Here is a 22,297-nt window from a genome sequence, read left to right on the forward strand (position 1 = left end):
TATATTTAAATAGTTAGGAGAGAAAGGGTATCCGCTTAGAAATACATTTACATAATTTTTCACACTTTTTTAGAAGTCCACATGGAAGTAGTTCTGAGAGAAGTTCAGACAGATGAAAAACGCCATCTGTGACTTCCTTTTTGTCTTTGTGCTGTTCCACCGCTCTGCCTTGTTGGCTGTCCTGCTTAGGCTCGTATTCTGATGATGGCCAATGGGGTTATACTGTCTTTAATCCAGGACTCTTGGGTGTAACCAAGTTAACTTCGCCACTGTGAAGCAGTGGAGAGTTTTTAGCAAATATCTAGGTACTCTGTCCAAGGTATTCCTTAGTTGAATTACTGGGATGGCCTTTGTCTCCCTAATTTCTTTTTTCCCTTACTAAAGTTATGTAGCCACATAGCACCAAAATGATCCTTGTCACAGGTTGTGACATGCCCCTGTTAAAAACAACTTGGCTTTTCATCCTGAATGAAACCCAGAGTCCTTATGATGGCCTTTGGGGCCCTGTGTGTGGTCCTGGCAGCCAGTTTCCTGTCACTGCGTGTCCTCTTGTTGCACACTCCGTCTTTGGATGAGCCAGCACGTTCCTGCTTGGGGTCTGGGTGCTTGTTGGCTTCCACTTGGGACACTCTGCTCCCACAGTTGGGGTTTTGTAGCTCCCTTTCTCACTTTATTCAGGTCTTTGCTGAAGTAACTACTGTCGGGAGGATTTCCCTGCCTTTCCCATCTCGACACATCTACCATGATCCTCTGCCTTTGTCTTGCTTCATTTCTCTTTGTAAATTGATCTGTTTGTCCCAATAGGGTGTGTTTCCCTTCTGTGTAGGGATGGGAGTGTTTTATTGACCTCTCTATGAGTATAATTAATATTTATTAAACTGAGTTAATAAATAAATGATTATTAAAAAATTGGTGATGTGGCTGAATGTCTCAACACTGTGCTTGGCCTTTTCTTTTTTCTTCAATACAGAAAACCAATCTCGTAGCAGACCGTTGCCCTCAGATATTGCAGTAATCATGTACACAAGTGGATCCACAGGACTTCCAAAGGGAGTCATGATCTCGCACAGTAACATTATTGCTGGTATAACTGGGATGGCGGAAAGGATTCCAGGACTGGGGTATGTCACAGGGACAGAGCATTGAGTAGTTCAGTGTTTGTCAGTTGTTACAGTGTGAATGCATGTGTCCCTTCAGTAGTATATGGTTAATAATTATTTCAGAGTTTGCTTATAGTAGGCGTTTCATTTAAAAAAGTACATTAAAATTTCAAAATAGTTACAGTTGTGAAGTTTAAAATAAAGTTAATACTTTTTGAAATGCAGTTTTTTTTAAGAACTACTGATATGGAAGTTAATGTGTAAATTTTCAATGTTTATAGTTGTAAAGCTTTTAATTTAAATTATTTCAATTAGCTGTCATTGTTGCCCTGCTAGTCATTTTTATATCTAAATATAATTCAGGTGAACAGATAACTTAATAGTCTCTGAGCTTCTGTGTTCAGTCTCTTCTTTCTCTTTTTAAGACAAGCTTCAGTGGTAGCAGGGGAGGGTTTAGTGGGGTTCGAAAGAGACTGAGGGAGGAAACCAAGTGGAAGTTTGAGGAATTATCAAAGAAGCATTCCCAGAGATGAGATCGGTATGATGATTACTGATGTGGTACAGGGGTTGGATATTTTTGATGCCTTTAGGCCTACAAATATCTCTCTCTCTCTCTCTCTGTCTCTCTCTTTCTCTCTCTCTCACACACACACACACACACACAAGGTTACTGTGGGATTGATTTGGGGATGGAGACAGAAATTTTTCATGTATTTATTCAGGAAAAATGTTTCAACAACTGTTTCCTTATAGATTTGCCTCAGCTGTCTTCCATATATTGGGTGTTCTTAAAATACATACACATACATATTTTCTTATATATTAAGATATAATTTATTATTTGATTCAACTCCCAGAATAGGAGTCCCTTCTGCAGAGTTTCTAGCAGAGCATTGTGGATTCTATTTGAACTCTTCTGGTTGGCAGTGCACTAGATTTAAAGACTATTTCCTACTTGGATAATTTCTTTTTTCCTTCAAAAGAACCCCCCCACCCCCCGCCCACTTTTTTTTTTCAAGCCCCTATTTCTTCTGGCTTAGCACTTTGCTTCTCTAGCACTCATAATTCATGAGTGCCTTCAAGTAGGACAAGAAACAGAACCTCTTCCTGAGAGGGCCTGCCACCTCACTCGTAGGCTGAGTTGGGGCTTTTCTTTTGCTGCCATCCCCCGTGTCTGTCTGTTTCTGTTTGTCTAACACTCTCTGTGTCTCTCTATCACATACACGTAAACACACACACACTACACCAGCAGAGACGGTGGCCTGAGAACTTTCTGTGTGCCTTCCAGCTTGACTCCTGCAGGGACAGCACCTGACCTTTGCTTTTCTTCCAGAGAGGAAGATGTATATGTTGGATATTTGCCTCTGGCCCACGTTCTAGAGCTGAGTGCTGAGCTTGTCTGTCTTTCTCACGGATGCCGCATCGGCTACTCTTCACCACAGACTTTAGCAGATCAGGTACATTAAATGTCTATGACTTGAAACACTAAAAAAATCTTAATTATTTTTGACACTTATTTTTAGCAGTATAGTAGAATATTGTAAGGATGACACATCATCATTTTAAAATAAGCTGTTGTCTTTTAAGTACTTCTTAGAATGTAAGTACATTTAAATGATGAATTTATAATTTTTCTTTTTGATCTAAGAAATCCATTGAATTTTTAAAATAAAGATCACTTATGCATCACTTTTTTTTTTTACTTTATAGTCTTCAAAAATAAAGAAAGGAAGTAAAGGGGATACCTCCATGTTGAAACCAACACTGATGGCAGCTGTTCCGGTAAGAATTGGCCACTGTTTAATACTGAGCCCTAGAAAAGTGTCATCTACAAAATGCTGGTGAAAAAGATATTATTGATCAGGTAGTTTATGTAGGATTTATTTCTTACTGATTAATTGATGTTGCCTGAAGTTCTACAGAATTAACTCAGTCTTGCTTTAGCTTTATTCTTATTTACTAAACACGCAACTCAGTTTTAGCTTCCATATGAAGTGATCAGCTACTTTTTCTAAATAGCTTCTTATTAAAATAAAAATCATTTCCATGATATCTATTTGCTGATTTATAGAAACTGAAAGCCCAGCAGGAGATAGCAGGAAAGGTTTGAGATAACCTCTTCATAAGCAAGTTATATGATTACCTCCTGAGTCCTCAGGGAAAGTCTGGCTCACACATCAGAAAAAGTGACAGGGAAGCTGGAGAAATTCTGAGCTGTGTGAGAAGTGCTGTGCACCTTGATGTCACAGAAGGGGCTTCAAATAAGACAATAGAAAGAGGACAGCTTCTCCTAGTGTAGGCTTTCTGAGTTTGCTTAAAAGTGTTCAGAATTACTGTCAGATACTTGAGTGCTTATATCAAGCATAATTAGATAGTTACTCCAAAGTCAAATATAAATGATCAGTGGTTTTAGAGCTTTTATAATTATAGTTTACTAAGTAGTATCCTACTTAAAATTCTTAGTTGACTTAAAGATTACCTATGATTTAAAATTGTAGGGGAAAAATTATTTTAAATCATTAAAGTCTACCTCATAAGAAAAGGCCTAGCAAACAAAATGTAGTGCTGACAAGGGAAATTCTCCGGAAACAGGATTAAAAGCCAAACAAAAATCCTAAAAATTCTTGTGTTCCTTTTGTAAGCAAAGAATGTGGTACTCTGTGTCTAATAAGGTAAAGTTAGGAGATTAAAAAAAACATGTTTTATAGTTCATTTATTTTTTGAATTTAAGTTTTAGATCAGAATAAATAAGGTAAATAAGCAAAGTAATATAAAGGATCAATAATGGTATATTCCTGCCCTAAAGCTTTTGTTTGTCTTTTTTCTTGCTATTCTTATGAGTATCTAGATAATTAAAACTGACTTTTACAGAAACCTCATTTTTAAAACTAACTGTGTTTTTGTATTGAAACTTTTGTCCTTTTAAAAGGCTACGTCTTTTAAAATGCCTTAACATTGATAGAAGTATTAATCTGTTGAGAATTGAAGCAGCTGATGCCATCATTAACTATGTTAACTGATTTTTACATACCAAGGAAATAATGGATCGAATCTATAAAAATGTCATGAATAAAGTAAATGAAATGAGCAGTTTTCAACGCAATCTGTTTATTTTGGCCTATAATTACAAAATGGAACAGATCTCAAAAGGACGTGTTACTCCACTGTGTGATAGGTAAGTGAAGACTCTGCCTTTCTCTCCCTTGATAATTTAATAATTTAGTTAATTGAGAAAATTATAAGAAGTTTATTTAAAAGATCGATGAATACTGAATGGTGACTGTGTATTGGCTTTGGAGAGTCTGTTAATGTTTTTTTTTAAAGGTTTGCCTTTAGTTTTCACTTTTTTCAAAGTTGATCAAAGGAGTGTGCAGACTTTTTATTTTTAGACATATTAAGTATGTGTCTAAATTGTTTTCTTTTTTAAAAATGTCTCAGATGATTTATTAGATTTTTAAAAAATTATACTTCAAAACTTGAAATAGTGAAACTTCAAAAACAGATAGATTGCTGTATATAAATATGTATGCATTTCTCATGAAGTTAGTTAAAGCAAAATATTTGATGTTTATACATTTTTAAGGATAGAGTATTGTTCTATTATGTTGTTCATTAATATAATATGTATTATATTAATTATATATATGGTATGTAAATAATGATGTAAGACTAATTGCTCTGGCCAGAAGCAAAGGGTTTTCCATCACTATACAAAATTAAACCTGACAGCTTCTAATTTAAATATTACTTGAAAAATTATTTATTTATTTATTTATTTGAGGCAGAGTCTTACTCTGTCACCTGGGCTAGAATGCTGTGATATCATCATAGCTGACTACAACCTCACATTCGTATACTCCAGTGCTCTTCTGCCTCTGTCTCCTGAGTAGCTGGGACTACTACTGTGTGCCACCAGGCCCAGCTATTTTTCTATATTTTGTAGAGATGAGTCTTGCTCTTGCTCAGGCTGGTCTTGAATTCCTAGTGTCAAGTTTTTTCCCCTTCCCCCCATCTCGTAGAGTGTTAGGGTTGCAGGTGTAAGTGCTGTGCCTTGCCTTAAAAAGTTCTTAAGAGGAAACTATATATTTTTTACCTTGCTGAAATTCTGAAAATTAATATTTAAGTAGTGGATCAAGAGAATCTCCCAAATGGGTCATGAGACCTTGGAATAAATTACTTAATTTCAAAATCTCATATATAAAAATAGGGAGATTAGTTTAAATGATTTGAAAGATGCCACTTAACTTTTTAAGAGACAGAGTCTCACTTTGTTGCCCTCGGTAGAGTCCTATGGCATCACAGCTCACAGCAACCTCCAGCTCTCTTGGGCTTAGGTGATTCTCTTGCCTCAGCCTCCCGAGTAGCTGGGACTACAGGTGCCCGCCACAACACCCGGCTATTTTTTGGTTGCAGTTTGGCCGGGGCTGGGTTTGAACCCGCCACCCTCGGTATATGGGGCTGTGCCCTACTCACTGAGCAACAGGCACCGCCCCCCATTTAGTTCAAAGTCCTGTGATTCTCTGATCATTTTTTTTTTTTTTTTCCCTTTAGCTTTGTTTTCCGGAAAGTTCGAAGCTTGCTGGGTGGAAATATCCGGCTTCTCTTGTGTGGTGGTGCTCCCCTTTCTGCAACCACGCAGCGATTCATGAATATCTGTTTTTGCTGTCCCGTTGGTCAGGGATATGGACTTACGGAATCTGCTGGGGCTGGAACAATTACAGAAGGTTAGTGTTGTTCATGAAGGGGAGTGTCCATGGGAGGTGGGGTGCAACTCCAGGCATTTTTTTGTTAATGCGCTTTTTATCTGCAGATACATAGGAAAAGAGTAATTAAGATGTTTGTGTAGCTGAATAATGGTTAATTCCAGGTACTGTGATTATTGTAACAATTTTTAGAGTGTGTTTGATATATCTGTGGTCAATCATTTATCTAGAGCAGCTTTTTACATTAAACTATGTGGTATTAAAAACTTCAGCATTCTAGAAGAGAAGCTTTAGTAACAAACATTGACTATTTTATACACATTTCATTTTCTCACATTAGTTATTACATTTTATGTAGAAAAAATAAGATATTTTTGTCTAGTTGTATAGGGGATCTGTGTAAGTGTAGAGAGAAACTAGATTCAGGTCTAGAGAATATTAATACCAGAGTTTATCACAGCAATGTGGTTGAGGAGGTATTCACCACCTAATCAGTGATTTCCAAATGAGTTACATAGTTTATAGAAGTTATTTTGCTTTCCACTCCTAGCTAAAGCTGTGCTTCTCCTACTTGTATTTTCTAAATACTGATAGATGCGAAACCTCTCAAGTGGTCAGTTTTTCTTATTCTTTTGAGTATTCTGCATACCATTCTTACCTGGTTTATTTTGGATGACTTTTTAATTTTTCTGCTTTTCAGTTATGTTCTCTATATTTTATATATTTTTGGAAGCCATGTCTAAGTCTTGTTTTGCAAGAAATTTACAAGCAAACTTAAATACATGCATAAGGTTTCTTCTGAGGATTCTTATTTTTAAGATTCAGATTGAATTGTGATTAATCAGTAAGTTTGTTTTAAATGAAACAATCTTTAAAGTGTTAAGTATCAGCCTTTCATTTTTGAGAATCGAATGATGTTTGAAGAGGAAACAGAATGCAGTAATAATTCATAATAGTGGAGGGTTCTTCCTTAGCTCCTTGAGAGTCAGCAGTCTCCAATCTGATTCTGAGCTGTTATTATATCACTTAATTTTAAATAGGGTGTGATAGCGTTAGCTGATAGGAGGGGGCTGCAGGGATCTTTGAATTGGAAAGGCTTTTTGTACTGCAAAGCTGTGAGCCCTGATAAGAAAGTAGCATAGGTGTAAACCACTGTGGCCTCATCTTCTGAGGCAGGGACTTAGGAACAGAGCAGCTGCTTGAGTGGATGCAGTGGCCCTGATGTCAGGAAATGTGGTGGGCAGGGATTCCAGGGAGCTGGGGCAGGCAGATCTCCTGTCTCACCCGGGCTGGCAGTTATTGCTATACCTAAAATGTTGGTGCATCTTTGCTGGAGGGTTCACATTTATATGTAAAATTTCCTTATTTTTTAAAATGGTAATAATTTGGTTTAAAAAAACTCAGTGTGGGCTAACCAGTATGTTATTTAGTTTACCAGTTTGTGACTTTTTTAAAGGATTCTTTGGGGATATCTGAGTTTTGAGATAAATCATCATTTTTGGTAATTTAGAAAAATGAAGCAATTTATTAACTGCTGTTCTCAAATGCTTTTTTTTTTTTAAATCCTATTTATATCTTAGTGTGGGACTACAATACTGGCAGAGTGGGAGCACCATTAGTTTGCTGTGAAATCAAATTAAAGAACTGGGAGGAAGGTAAATTTAACCACAGCATTTTTGTAATATTGAACCTTAAACTTAGAATTGTGCTTCATTTCCTTCCTTATCTTATTTTGGAATATAAACACAAGTGTTCAGTTTTGTGCTTTATAATGGATATTTTTTAGCTAGACTACATGCATGCATTTGTTTTGTTTCAAAGATTAGTTCTGAGGAATAACAATGTTTTTATTTTGCCTATTATTTTATTACATAAATGCAAATGAGAATTATGGCAAAAACTTGAGAATGTGCCAAATGAATAATGTCAGTAAGTTAGGAGTGATCATAACTTTATTTTGTAGAAACAAAGTTATAAAATGTATTCTCTGAGGCTGAGGATTTTTCCACGTTTTTCCTTTTCCCTGAGGGGGGATTGTCAAAGGAAATTTTCATTATTTTATGTAAGTCTGTTGCTTATGTCATTTAAAATACTAATCACTTAAAACTCATTTGCTCCTAATTAAAATGTGCAGATTATCTATGATTTATTGAGATGTACCTTTCCTCTATACAAAGTAAAGATTTGAAGGCTCAAATGCCATTTTTCAGCTGTCTTTACTAGAGTTAGTGAAAATGTTCAATAAATTTAAGCTTGGAGTCATTCTGAAAATTATAAGAATAAATAGTAATTTGTTTTTATACAGATTTGTTCTGTTATTAAATGGACTTAATACCTTGTGAGTTTATTATTAAATGATATTTAAATTCTATATAATCTTTCTAGCAACTTACCTCTGCAGTATTCGTAATTATTTTATATAACGTGTGGAGGATGTTGTTGTTGTTGTTGTTTTTTTTTTAGTAGGATGTTGCTCTCTCTGACCCAGGCTGGAGTGCATGGTGGGATTCTAGCTTCACTGTAGCCTCCCGCTCCTGGGCTCAGGTGGTCTTCTTGTCTCAGCCTCCTGAGGAGCTGGGCTCTAGCATGTCCCATTTCCATGCCCAGCTAATTTTTTTTATTTTTTATAGAAACAGGGTCTCATCATATTGCCCATGCTTGTCTTAAAGTCTTCGCCTCAAGCAATATTCCTGTCTCAGCCTTCCAAAGTGCTGGGATTACAGGCTTGAGCCACCATGCCCAGTCAGATGTTAGAGTATGATTGTTTTCTTGGAATAGTAACTTAAAAGCATATGGTTAAGAAACAAATTTTGTGCCCAGGTTTAAATTGATAAACTTTGTTCATTCATAGTGTCTGCGTTGCTCCTTTGGGAAGCTCTAAGTGGATTAAAATAAGATGTTCTTACTAAGAAACTAATAGTTGCAAATTTTCATGTGTTGAATATAGGGATTAAAAATATTGAATTAACTCAGAATTATTATTTACTAGGTGGATACTTTAATACTGATAAACCACACCCTAGAGGTGAAATTCTTATTGGTGGCCAAAATGTGACAATGGGATATTACAAAAATGAAGCAAAAACCAAAACCGATTTCTTTGAAGATGAAAGTGGACAGAGGTGGCTCTGCACTGGAGACATCGGGGAGTTTGACCCCGACGGTTGTTTAAAGATTATTGGTGAGCCATCTGATTTTTTTGAAAGTGAATATTTCTTAAATAGTTTTATGTAAGAGGTACAGTGTATTTAGAGAAGATGTTTAGTAATGTAAGGATATATCTTCATGTAATGTTGGTGTGGGCTATTGCATCATCCCTGGAAAATAAAAATTTTGTTATTAATTTTTTTAAATTTTAAAATTTTGAATATAGATTTTTTAATATGGACTATAGAATTTGAGGCTTGATATGAGTTCTCAAAAATGGTTCAACAACAGTGCTGTTTTAAATTACTATTAGATAACTCGTAGTTATTTTGTTTAGCTTGTGTAGGAAATACTCAATTTTGTGAATTCTTTGATACCTAGAGATTTTTGGATGGGGCTCTCCTGTCTAGACTGTGTCCTTGTCTTGCCCGAGAGAATGAAGAAAAGCCAGGCAGCTCAAATACACTATGCATGGGGGGTGAAAAATACCTTCTCCCCTTTTTTCCACTTAATGGCATTGCTATCCTGGTCATGCTACCTAGAAACCTGGGAGAGGGGAGAGACTTTCCTCTTTAGTCAGCTTCCATGCCTATTTCATATTCTACTGATTTCTCTTACCAGATTCCTCAAATTCCTACTTCTCTATCTTTCTCTGTCCTGCTTGCCATGATTGTAGGTCAGGTCTGAACCTCCTGCACCCTGTTGTGAGAAATTCACCTCAGTTCCATGCTTGCTGCCAGTTAAACTCTGGCTTCTACCACGTGATAACTAAATACTAATCTTCCTGGGTCACTTTCTTACTGTGAACCTTTTAATGGCTCCTGCAAGCTCAGTTCTGGTGCCTCTGGTAGACGGCCACTGGGCACATCTCTACCACCATCTTCAGTTGTTTTCCTCCTCTCTGCTCTGCGGAGAGTCCAGCTGACCTGGTTCTGGCCTTTGCCAGTGCCGGCTGCCTCCCTTCACACTCTGCGAGGGGTGTACTTGCAGGAATTGCTTTCTAATCCGGCTGGGAGAGTCTTAAGTTAGCACTGCTGTATTGTAATGCAGTAATATGTTTGCATTATGCCTTTCTCCAGATAGAATGTGACCTCTCAGATGGCCTTGAATCTCTTCTTCACCTGCCTGGAATTAATGGGCTCCAGGATCATACCTGAAACCCTGGTGCTAGGGCTCCTTAAATAGAAGTGAATTGTTTTTCTTTTAAGAGAAATGTGTTTAGAAAAATTAGGGCCTCGTTTTATTATATACTTTTAATTTTAGCATAACTATTAATGCTTAGTTTAGCAAAGTTTAAGTAATTTGATAGCAAGTTCTTTAGGGAATGGCCAGTATTTATGTGTTAAAGGTGTTATTAGTATGTGCTGTTAAAAAAAAATTCATACTGTTCTTCTCAGTGTTTTCCCTTCCCCATCTGTTTTTTTGCACAGATCGTAAAAAGGATCTTGTAAAACTACAAGCAGGAGAATATGTTTCCCTTGGGAAAGTAGAGGCAGCTTTGAAGAATCTTCCACTAATAGATAACATTTGTGCATATGCAAATAGGTGAGAAAGTGGAATTCTACTATGAACCTTCTCTGTACAATTATCCCGAGAACGCTTTTCTGTTTCCTGCTACCTCTGGGATCAGCCGCCGCCTCGTGACAGCCGTTGGCTGACCCTTTCCTTGAGTGTTTCCCCATCGTCTTTCTGTGCGTTCCTGTTCTCTGCTTTACATCTCACTGTAGGGTCAGACGTGGCTGGGAGGGAAAGGAAATAAATCTTCCTTTCTGCTGCTTTGAGACCCCTAGCTGTCAGTCTCTGTGCATGGGAAGCTTCGCCGAGCCACTCCAGAGGGAAGGGAAGTAAGAAATGTCAGTGGGCAGTGCGTTCAGCGCGTGCTTCGTGCTTTGAACTCGAGTCTCCTCAGGACCCTGGGCAGGCCTGGGGCTCCCCGCTTAAGCTGTGTTACCCTGGGGCTTGATAGGTAGCATCCCTAGCCATGATGGCACAGAGGCAGCTGAGAACCCATCTACGGTAACCGACATCATTATTATGGGAAAAGAGAGTCTGGGGTATCCGAAAAATCAAATTAGAAACAGAACGTTGGGTATAGCCCAAGTCAAAGATGAACTACATTGATTTATGAAGTTTTCTGCCCTTTATAAAGATGAACATTGATTTATAAAGGATTCTGCCCTTTAATTAGCCATTTAATATTTTCTTTAGTGATGGCACCGTTCTGGATTGTACTTACGTCATGGTGACCAGAACTGTCATTCTCCTCCTGTGCAGCTGCCATTTCTTCCAAGTTATTGTCCTCTGGTTCAGAAGACTGCCTGCCTTCGCTGTGCACGCTCAGTGCTCCTCTGTTAAATTCTCATGATAATAGAAGCAAAAATGAATAATCACATTATTTTGATTTGCTGCCAAATTTTGGATAAAGTTTGTAATTATATTTTAGTTTTGTTTAACTTGTTGCCATGAATTACTGATTTTATAGAAGATGAATTTTCTAATATTTCTAAGTTTCTTAAAAAAATGTGCACATGACCCTGTTCATAATAGTTAGGTGTTCTTGAAATTTATCATGACATGTTAGATTGAGGTTTATTTAACAATGAACTCTGCCGAAGCATTGGAACATACTGTGAATCAGACAGTAAAACTAGCTGTAGTATGAAGTTAAGTGTGCCAGTACCAACGGTGGCGTGTGTATTTTTTGAAAATAGTGAAGAGTTAATTCCTACCTGTTGCTGTAATCAGTAACTGCAGTTAACACAGTGTGCCATTTTGTTCCTTAACCAAGTTGTCCTTTGTATATTTCAGTTATCATTCTTACGTCATCGGATTTGTTGTGCCAAATCAAAAGGAGCTAACAGAACTAGCTCGAAGGAAAGGACTTAAAGGGACTTGGGAGGAGCTGTGTAACAGCTGTGAAATGGAAAATGAAGTGCTGAAAGTACTTTCTGAAGCTGCTATTTCAGGTGAGTGTTCTGTTAACTGATCCTAGCAAGTGAGATGGGATGATAGTAGTTATATCCATTTAACCTGTTATAAGGCTTGGGGCATATCATTTCCCGCTTAATAATCATTTCTACCATAGATGGAAGAACATATCCTTGTCAGTTCCCCATTCAGACCCCTGTGTAGGAAGCACAAGTCACCTGCTTACTGTGACCTGAAGCGCGTGTGTACTGAATGTTCTTGTCTCTGTAGCCTTTACCTCCCGTGCTGTCCTTTCTCTTACCTGAGCTGTTCCTCAAGGCCCTGCTCACTTTCCTGGTCTCACTGGTCCAGAGGGAATGGTCCAGAACTCTTTTGAAACTTCATACAATGTTAGTGTACTGGAAATCAATTGTACTGATGTCCTATACCTATTTTTTCTTTTGGTCCAAGACTAGTTTAATATTATTGCTTTACTAAAAACAGTAGTGTCTTCTGAGTTATCAGCATTAAATATAGTGCAAGTGTACATTATTATTCCACTGGGTATGTCATACATGGTTATGAAAAGCATAAATTTACATTTTAAGCAAATGGAATCATTATTCTGTTCCTTTATTTCAACATTTGTTATATTTTGTAATATGTCAGTTTGAAGATAGTTTCTAGCATTTTTAGATAGCTTAAAACCTTAGAGCAGGCATCCTCAAACTTTTTAAACAGGGGGCCAATTCCCTGTCCTTCAGACCGTTGGAGGGCCAGACTATAGTTTAAAAAAAAAAAAACCTATGAACAAATTCCTATGCACACTGCACATATCTTATTTTGAAGTAAAAAAAAAAAAAAAATGGAACAAATACAATCATACCGCCTCATGTAGCCCACGGGCTGCAGTTTGAGGACCCTTGCTTTAGACTGATGCTAAAATTGATTTAATTAATGGATATTTGTTAGAAACCTACATCATTTCTAAATAAGGTAGAATTATGAAAGACAGTTAAACATAATTTTTTATGTTCATATTCTTACCTGCTTATTTTTGTATATATTGCAACAGCTTTTTTGAGATAATTAGTATACTGTAGAACTCATCCATTTAATGTGTGTATATGTTAAATGGCTTGTAATGCAGGGTGGCCGTAAAGTAGACAACTAGTTTAAATTGCACATGGACTTTATGGCCACTCTGTATATTTCCCAAGTTGTACAGCCAGCACCATAGTCATTTTATAACATTGTCATCACTGCCCCCAGCAGACCCCACACCCTTTAGCAGTTACTCACCATTCTCACCTAAACCCCTTGTTCCTCAGCAACCTCTGAATGACTTTTAGATTTGCCTACTCTGCAGATTGTGAATAAGCGGGAGCAAACAGAGCCTTTTAACTTGTGACTGCCTTTTCTCACTCTGCGTGTTTTCAGAATTCATCTGTGCTGTAGCGTGTACCAGTACTTCTTTCTTATTGCTGTTATACTGATGTCTGCTGTATTTTGTTTGTATGTTCACCATTGATGGACACTGTTTCCGCTTCTCGCTGTTGAGAGTAATATGGCTGTGTGGGCATGTGCTTGCGTCTTTAGTAGAGAAACCAAATTAATGGGTCATATGTTAACTTATATTGAAACTTCAGAAGAACAGCTAGGCTATTTTTCGAAGTTTTTTCTTCTCAATATTTTCCAAAATGGCAGCATTATTTTACATTCTTACATTGACATCTGAGGGTTCCAGTCTCCCACGTCCTCAGCAGCCTTTCCAGCCATCCTACTGGCTGTGAAGTAATATCTTACTGTGGTTTGATTGATGTTTCCCTAGAGGCTAATGATGTTGAGCATCTTTTCATGTGCTTGTTGGGTCTGTTTATCTTTCTTTAGAAAATGTCTATTCAAATCCTTTTGCCATTTTTTAATAGTGTTACTTGTCTGTATATTATTGAGTTGCGTTAGTTCTTCATATATTCTAGTTGTAAGTCCATTATCAGTTATGTGATTTGCAAACACAGCTGGTCCTTTGTATTGTGGGTTCCACATTCATGTATTTAACCAACTACAGATCAAATATTTGGAAACAACAATATAACAGTAAAAAAGTAAAAATGAAAACCAATAATGACAGCTGTTTACATAGCACTTACATTTTGTAAGATACTGTAAGTAATCTAGAGATGGTTTAAAGCATAAAAGGGGATGCGTGTAGGTTATATGCAAATACTATGCCATTTTATATAACAACATGAGCATTTGCGGATTTTAGTTTCCACGGAATCCTGAAACCAGCCCTTGCAGTTACTAAGGGACAACTATTTTCTCCTATTCTGTACATTGTCTTTTTACTTTCTTGATGGTGTTTTTTGAAGCACAATAGTTTTTAATTTTTATGACATGTTTTGGTCCCCTTCTCATTTTTTTTTTGTGTATATTCTGTAGATATTTTCTTTTTGGTTACCAATGCAATTACACAAAACATCTTAAAGTTATAATAATCTCTTTTAAACTGACACCAGCTTAACTTTTGTGTAATATAAAAAGTCTATTCCTTTACATTCTTGCCCCTTCCTTTATGTTCCTTGATTATGCCTCTTTTTATTGTATATCCATTAACACAGATTTATAATTATTTTTCATGCCTTTGTTCTTTAAATTCTGTATCGGATTATAATGTGATTTATGCATGTACATTACTTCAGAATTCTCTTTTTGCCTATGAATTTACCTTTACTGAGTAGTTTTATAATTTCTTACAGTTTTATGTTACTGTTCATTGTCCTTTTGCATCAACTTGAAGAACTCCCTTCAACATTTTTTGTAGGGAAGATCTAGTAGTGATAATCCCCCTTACGTTTGTCAGGGAAAGTCTTAATTTTTCCATCATTTTTGATGGACGGGTTTAGGTTATAGTATTCTTGGTTGGCAGTTTTTTGTGGTTTCTAAAATTTTCTTTTAGTATTTGGAATATATCATCCCACTCCTTTCTAATCTGGGGGCTTCCTGCTAATAGTTCAGTGGGAGCTCCTTAGATGTGATGAGTCATTTTTCTTTTGCAGTTTTCAGGATTTTTTAGGACTTTTGTCAGTTTGATTATGAATGTGTCTTGGTGTGGGTATAGTTCTGTTTAAATTTATCCTAGTAGAGTTCTTTGAGCTTTTTGAATTTTTTTTTTTGTAGAGACAGAGTCTCACTTTAGGGCCCTCGGTAGAGTGCCGTGGCCTCACCCAGCTCACAGCAACCTCCAGCTCCTGGGCTTAAGCGATTCTCTTGCCTCAGCCTCCCGAGCAGCTGGGACTACAGGCGCCTGCCACAACGCCCGGCTATTTTTTGGTTGCAGTTTTGGCCAGGGCCAGGTTTGAACCCGCCACCCTCGGTATATGGGGCCAGCGCCTTACCGACTGAGCCACAGGCACCGCCCGAGCTTTTTGAATTTTTACTCAGATTTCTCTCCTCAGATGTAGGAAGGTTTGGGCCATTGTTTCTCCGAATAGGCTGTCTGCCCCTTTCTCTTTCTTCTGGAACTCCTATAATAAATGTTTTATCCACTTGATGGTGTCCTTTAAGTTTCTTAGGCCTCTCTTCATTTTTTTTTTTTCTCTTTGCTTTCCTGCCTCAGTGATTTCAATCTTTGAATTTGTGGATTCTGTCTCTCCACCTGGTCAAATCTGCTCTTGATTCTCTAGTGAATTTTTCAATTCATTTTTTGTATTCCTTAGTTTCAGAATTTGTTTGCTTCTTTTTTTCTTTTAAATCTCCTTGTTAATATTTTCATTTTGTTCGTGTACTGTTTTTCTGAGTTTCTGTCTTTACTCTCTTTTAAATTCATTGAATGTCTTTATGACTTATTTTAAATTCTTCAGATATTTCCACTTATTTGAGATTGGTTTCTGGAGATTTGATTTTTTTTGGCAGGCTATCTTTTTCTGTTTCATTATATGTCTTTTTTTTCTTGTTGGGACTTTGGCATTTGAAACATCTGCTACCTTTCTCAGTCTTTGCAGGCTGGTTTTGTATTGGGAAGACTGCCCAGTGAGTACTGACAGGTTCTGGAGCCATTGCAAGTCTTTCCTGAGGATGTATCCTCTGGGTTTGTGGGAGTAATCTAATTATAGAGGTTTGCAGTTTCACCTCAGTAGTTCCCCCTGGTGCCTTTGGTTCTGTGGCCTCATTGGTGGTGTAGTAAGCCACAGTCCCGGAGTGTCCCCTAGTGTCTGTTTTTGATATTGCAGTCCCCAACCTGGTGCCCTATTCCTTTTAGTGATTTAAATTCAGGCCGTAGCTCAGTGGTTACGGTGCCAGCCACATACACCAAGGCTGGCGGTTCCAACCTGGCCCAGGCCAGCTAAAACAACAATGACAACTACAACAACGACAAAAAATAGCTTGGCGTTGTGGTGGGCACCTGTAGTCCCAGTTACTTGTAGTCCTAAGAGGCTGAAGCAAGAGAATTGCTTAAGCCCAAGAGTTTGAGGTTGCTGTAAGCTGTGACACCACAGCACTCTACCCAGGAGGACAGCTTGAAACTCAAAAAAAAGATACAACCCCCTGAAGGCGGAATAAACTCATACTGCAGAAGGCAGAATATTGGGTGTATGTTCCACTCCTATTCTTCTCCAGGGGGGTAGTTGGCAGTTTGGGTTCCCACCCTGTGGCTCTGCGTTGTGCTGAGGGGAGGAGCTCTAGCAAGCTAAGTGCTGTGTATTGTTCTACCAGCCTTTGATGCAGTCGGTTTCACTCGCCTGGAGTGTAGAGACCTCTTAACTTAAGAGGTTTCTGAGTTTCTGACACAGGGAATAAATCTATGTCTGTGGGGGAACGAGGGACCGAGTTTTCCTTTTCTGATTTCTCCTTAGCCCCTTTCTTTGTGTACTGTTTGTGGGTAGGTGTTTACCTTTGGTTTCTTTGAAGATTGTATGCCACTAGAGAGCAGCAACTATTCGTTTTTGTACTTGGAAAATAATGTATAGTAGAGTACTGTCACACAGTAATTTTTTTCATTAAGTATTTGTTGAATGAATGCCTGAAAAATAAGTCAGTCTTACTAAGGACGGATGCTTTTTCAAAACTACATCTTCCTCTTCACCTCCCTCAGATGCTTACCTTTCCTCCACTGATCTGTTCTTACCAATCTACTCGGTATTGGGCAGTGTTCTAGGAACATGGTATTGAGCAAGCATCCTATCTTTAATCTTGACCAGATTCTCTTTACATTTTATTTTTTAAAATTTCTGAATTATATTCTTTATGATAAATTCAAGGAAAACAAATAGGCATAAAAGAAAAAAGCCGATTTTCTTTTTACCTTCTCTTGGACCCCATTCCCTAGAGGTACACAGTTCATAGCTCTGTGCGTTCTCCTCGTCTGGTACCTCGAGATGAGTGTCGATTTATCCAGCTTGTGCTGGAACTGCAGTGTACAGTCCTGCACTGTGTGATGACCTTCTCATCAGTAACGGGCTGCATTTAGGGGCAGTGGTGACGTAAGTTAGAATACCATATTTTTACTGTACCCTTTCTGTACTTAGGTAAGTTTAGATAGCACAAGCACTGTGTGTTGTGTTGTTATTGCCTCCAGCATTCAGCAGAGGAACCTGTTGTGCAGGTTTGCTGCGTGGAGCCACAGGCTGGGCTCTGTGCCTCGAGGATAGTAGGCTACCATCTTGGTTTGTGGACGTGCACTGTAGTGCTTGCATGACGACAAAGTTGCCTACCAACACATTTCTCAGAATATATTTCTTGTTAAGCATTACATGACTCTATTAAGATATCGGTATAAATTTAACTCATTTTAAATGACAGAACTATATTCCATTTTATGCCTATATTGTATTTTATTTAACTCACTCTCCTATAGGTGGGAATTTTAAAATAGATTTTTGCTATTGTAATTCTGTTACATACTTTTCTTTACCTTACATTGGTACTTTTGAGGGACAGATTGTTTGAGTGAGATTCACAGACTGTTGATTATGCATTTTGATGGGTACCTGGAGATTGGAAGGTTACACAGCATTTACTAATTGCATACTTTTGATACTTTGTCTTTTTTTAAAATCATTTTAGCAAGTCTGGAAAAGTTTGAAATTCCAGTAAAAATTCGTTTGAGCCCTGAACCATGGACCCCTGAAACTGGTCTGGTGACAGATGCCTTCAAGCTGAAACGCAAAGAGCTGAAAACACATTACCAGGCGGACATTGAGAGAATGTATGGAAGAAAGTAATTGTTTTCTTTTGGCATCAGTTTGCTACAGTGAGCTCAGATCAAACAGGAAAATACTTGAAATGCCTGTCTCAAACTGTGAGGCAAACTTGGTTCTTCGTATTAAATCTGAACTGTTACTATGGCATCACTGTCTCTCACTGACAGGATTAGTAAAATATTAAGACAGCAAACTCGCGTCTGCCTCTTCTTTCTTTTCCCCTCTTCCAGTTTCGTTTCCCACCTATGACTGTATTTGTCAGTAGGAGAATTTTTCTGAATCATATCGGGGGAGCAGTGGTTTTAAAACCTCACGTTTTTAAACATGATTTATATGTTCTGTATAATGTTCAGTTTGTAACTTTTTAAAGTTTGGATGTATAGAGGGATAAATAGGAAATATAAGACTTGGTTATTGGGGGGCTTTTTTACTTAACTGTATTTAATAATACAAAGGTATTGATGTGAAATTATGTAAATTTCAAATGCTTATGAATCAAATCATTGTTGAACAAAAGATTTGTTGCTGTGTAATTACTGTCTTGTATGCATTTGAGAGAAATAAATATACCCGTATGTATGTTTTAAGAAATGGAGGTCTTGTGAATATATGCCTGTCAGTGTCTTCTTCATATATTTATTTTTTATTAGGAAAAAAAAAGTTGGTTGGTGCTGCATGAAACAAAAATAGGAGTAGAGGGTTATGGTTTAATTGTACAGGAAATAAACACAGCAAATGTAGCACCAGCTGGTAATTAGTCTCCAGTAGCTTACTGTCAGAATGTTGAGTGTCTTCTAGGAAAACATCTAAATTAGTTTAAATGGAAGCAATTCTGAAAGATAGGGTAGAATTTCAAAAACAAAGGTTAGAAAGTTATTCTTTGTTTCATTGACCGTATGTACCGTGAGTTGTCTATATGAACTCAGTCATGGAAAATTATTCTTCTCCAAATTCTGTTCTGCTTTTAGTCCAGATATTTAATCATATATATCATTTCAAAATAAAGATTTTTTAGTATAGTTTACACTAGCAGAATTTTTTTGTGTGTGGGTATGAGGGAGAAAGAGGGATGATGAGCGGTAGCTTATTTAAAAAGCACCTTATTCTTTCTATACTAGAAAATGAGATAGTTTAGAATGCGTTTGATACTGGCATTCTCACTAAGATACCTGAGAATTTAACTAACTTTACCATGAGGTGATTTAAGATTTAATTTGTAGGTTTTTAAGTCAGTGTAGAAATTATTTGTGATTAAAAAAGTCTTTGTCATTTGTTATTTCTGGATTATCAAGAGTAGTATTGCTCCAATTAAGATGTGCTCAAATCAGGACTTAAAAAATCATAGGCAATTCCAAATAAAATGTGTGATTAATGTTTTCTTAAAAAAAAAACCATAGGCACTGCATTTTTTTAATTTTAGACTAGTTATTTTCTTGATTCTTAGTTACTTTAGGCATCAAAGGCAAATATATACATATATATATACACACACACACATGCGCGTGCACACACACGCACACACACACACGAAAAGATACAAACATAGTGTGGGAAAGATAGTGAGATGCCGGGAGGAGCCAGGACCCTGTATGTTTTGGTCAGTCACAAACATCATATCTGAAGATGCTGCAAGATGGTGTTTATTTTGTGTTCAACTTTAATTGTATCTTTGTATTATGTTTTAAATGCTTTTCTCCTTGTAATAGTTGAAATTTTAATGGGATAATTGCTAAAAAATATGAAAGAAAGTAAATGAAACTTCTCTATATCAGGATACTGTGATCTAGAAGTTAAATCAGGGTAGGCAGAGAGAATTTGTTTCTGATGCTTTGTCTTTGCAATAATGGTTTGCTTTCAATTGATTTTAAAAGATTGTATTTAGAAAAAAAAAGCTTTAATGCTTCACAGGAGAGACGCCGATAATTGTGACTTGAAGTAGTGTCAGATGAAAATGTAGCTTATCCCAAGTTCAGAATCAAAGTTGTTTCTTTAATCGAGTGCCCTCTGCTTTCTCACATGATGAAAATTTATAATTTGTTTCATTCCTAAAGTGGCAAATGCCACAGTACAACGTGAAATCCAGTAAGTAGAGTCCCATTTCAAACAAATTTCTCTGTAAGCTAGAAATGTTCGGTGATAAACAAAAAACCCTTTAATACTGCTTTCAAGAGGAAAAAATTATTTAATCAAGAAAGCCATGCAACAATTATAATTATGTTGTATAAGAAGTAACTGGTTTAACCAAAAGATACCTAGGAAGGAAAAACCTTAAGGAATTTCAAGGTAAATTACTAAATCTAATAATGTGTATCTGAAGATGGGATATGAATCCTAACAGAATGGTTCCTAAGAACTATTGTTTTCTGGAACTGATCTATATGAAAAATTCTTAAACATTTCCTAAGTGTTAACAGTTTATAGCTTGTAGTCTGGCAGCCCCTCTCTACCTCCTTCCATCTTCTCCACTGATATTTATTGTAACTTAAATATCATTTAAAAAGTTTTTGCTGATTCAGAAAAAAGAAAAAACTGAAAGAGGTATCTACCTTCTCTACTTCGCTTTTAAGTAGTGAAGTTTATATCCCTGATGTTCTCTAAAGGTTGTACTTTTTTCAGCAATATTTAAGAGTAGATTAACCTGAAATAACTTTCTGTTTGCCACTGAAATACTCAAGATTTTACAGTTTTTAAATAAGTCCCTGTGATACAACTTTAAAAAGTTTTTAAAAATCTGTGTGGGTTCCCTTTTTGGTAAAAATTTATGTACATCTGTGATGTTGTAAAGGGGGATCCACTTTTAAACAGTGTACATACTGGACGACACTGACATGGAATGCGTCCTTTCTACACTTAAAATTGGTTATTTACTGTGAGTTCATTTCCAGTGTATTCTTCCTTATTGCTGTTTTCTGCCTGAAAACGTGTATGTCATAAAGAAGCTACAGAGCTATATGGTGTGGCCTTTTTTTTGTAACTTGACATGAAAGTTTGAAGAATAAAGATATGTAAAAAAAAATTCTGATATTAAAACATTTGTTTTTTTTTTTAAGAAAAGCTCTTCCCATAAAAGTCAAACTTTAATTGACATTTCTGAAATACTTGTTGAAAAGGGAGTTGGAAGAATTTTCTTCCCTGGCCCTGACCTGGCAGTCTATTCAAAGGGAAATGTTTTTTATTCTGGAAATTCTGTCATTAACCTACTTGATTTCCTATCATCCTGAATTCTGATTTTGCAGGACAGGTCTGTTGATGAAATCCCTTGGGTTTTATTTGTTTAGGAAACTGTTGATTGCTTTTTTGTATCTGAAGGATGTTTTTGCAGGATATAATATTCTATGATTAAGTTTGTTTGTTTGTTTGTTTGTTTTTTTGAAACAGATTCTTACCCTGTCACCTTGGGTAGAGTGCTGTGGCATCATCATAGCTCACAGCTGCCTTAACCTCTTGGGCCCATACGATCGTTGAGTGAGGTTGTCCCACCTCATTCTCCCAAAGTGCTGGAATTACAGGCATGAGCCATTGTGCCAGCCATGGTTTTTTTCCTTTAGCACTTTGAATAAGTCTTGCCACTCTCTCCTGGCCTGAAAGTTTCTGTTGAGAAGTCTGCTGCCAGCCTTTTTCTTCCAATCTGTGACCTTTGGGAGCTTGATTATTATGCTTCAAGGTAATCTTATTTGGGTTAAATATGCTTGTTGTTCTATGATCTTCTCATACCTTAATGTTGACTTTTTCCTCCAGGTTTGGGAAGTTTGCTGTTATTTCTTTGAATAAACTTTCTACCCCAATCTCTGCCTTCTCTTTAAGGCCAATAACTTAGATTTTCCCCTCTGAGGCTATTTTCTTAGATCCTGTAGGCATGCTTCATTCTTCTTTATTTTTTCTTTGTTCTCTTCTGGCTGTGTATATTCAAATAGCCTCTTTTCAAGTTCACTAATTCTTTCTTCTGCTTTGTCAGTTTTGCTATTGAGAAACTGACACCTAAGTTTGTCTATTCTTAAGCTCCAGAATTTCTGCTTGAGTTTTTTTTTATTATTTCAATCTCTTTGTTAAATTTCTCTGATAGACTTCTGAGTTCCTTGTTGGTGTTACCTTGAAGTTTATTGAGATTCTGTAGGATGGCTATTTTAAATTCTCTGTCTGAAAGGTCACCTGTCTCCACAGTCCAGGTCACTACTTAGCTTGGTGAAGTCGTGTCTTCCTGAATGTTTGTTTTAATCTGTACAGTCTAAGCTCGTTT

At 36.9% G+C, this 22,297-nt stretch overlaps 1 protein-coding gene across 2 annotated transcripts in view; it reads left to right on the forward strand.

Annotated features, from left to right (window-relative positions):
• Positions 1 to 18,647, forward strand: part of ACSL3 (acyl-CoA synthetase long chain family member 3) — a 73,784-nt gene extending 55,137 nt beyond the window's left edge. Inside the window, exons 6-15 of one of the 2 annotated variants that reach the window (XM_053597448.1) lie at positions 971 to 1,121; positions 2,434 to 2,557; positions 2,811 to 2,882; positions 4,136 to 4,275; positions 5,652 to 5,824; positions 7,384 to 7,458; positions 8,793 to 8,984; positions 10,381 to 10,495; positions 11,759 to 11,916; positions 17,924 to 18,647. In XM_053597448.1, the coding sequence (XP_053453423.1) occupies positions 971 to 1,121; positions 2,434 to 2,557; positions 2,811 to 2,882; positions 4,136 to 4,275; positions 5,652 to 5,824; positions 7,384 to 7,458; positions 8,793 to 8,984; positions 10,381 to 10,495; positions 11,759 to 11,916; positions 17,924 to 18,081 (1,358 nt within the window). In that variant the 3' untranslated portion in view covers positions 18,082 to 18,647. The remainder of the gene's footprint in view (positions 1 to 970; positions 1,122 to 2,433; positions 2,558 to 2,810; positions 2,883 to 4,135; positions 4,276 to 5,651; positions 5,825 to 7,383; positions 7,459 to 8,792; positions 8,985 to 10,380; positions 10,496 to 11,758; positions 11,917 to 17,923) is intronic. The other variant, XM_053597449.1, reaches the window with a different exon arrangement.
• The last annotated feature ends 3,650 nt before the right edge of the window (positions 18,648 to 22,297 follow it).

This window comes from Nycticebus coucang, chromosome 7 (genome assembly GCF_027406575.1).
Source record: "Nycticebus coucang isolate mNycCou1 chromosome 7, mNycCou1.pri, whole genome shotgun sequence".
In the NCBI taxonomy this organism is placed as follows: domain Eukaryota; kingdom Metazoa; phylum Chordata; class Mammalia; order Primates; family Lorisidae; genus Nycticebus; species Nycticebus coucang.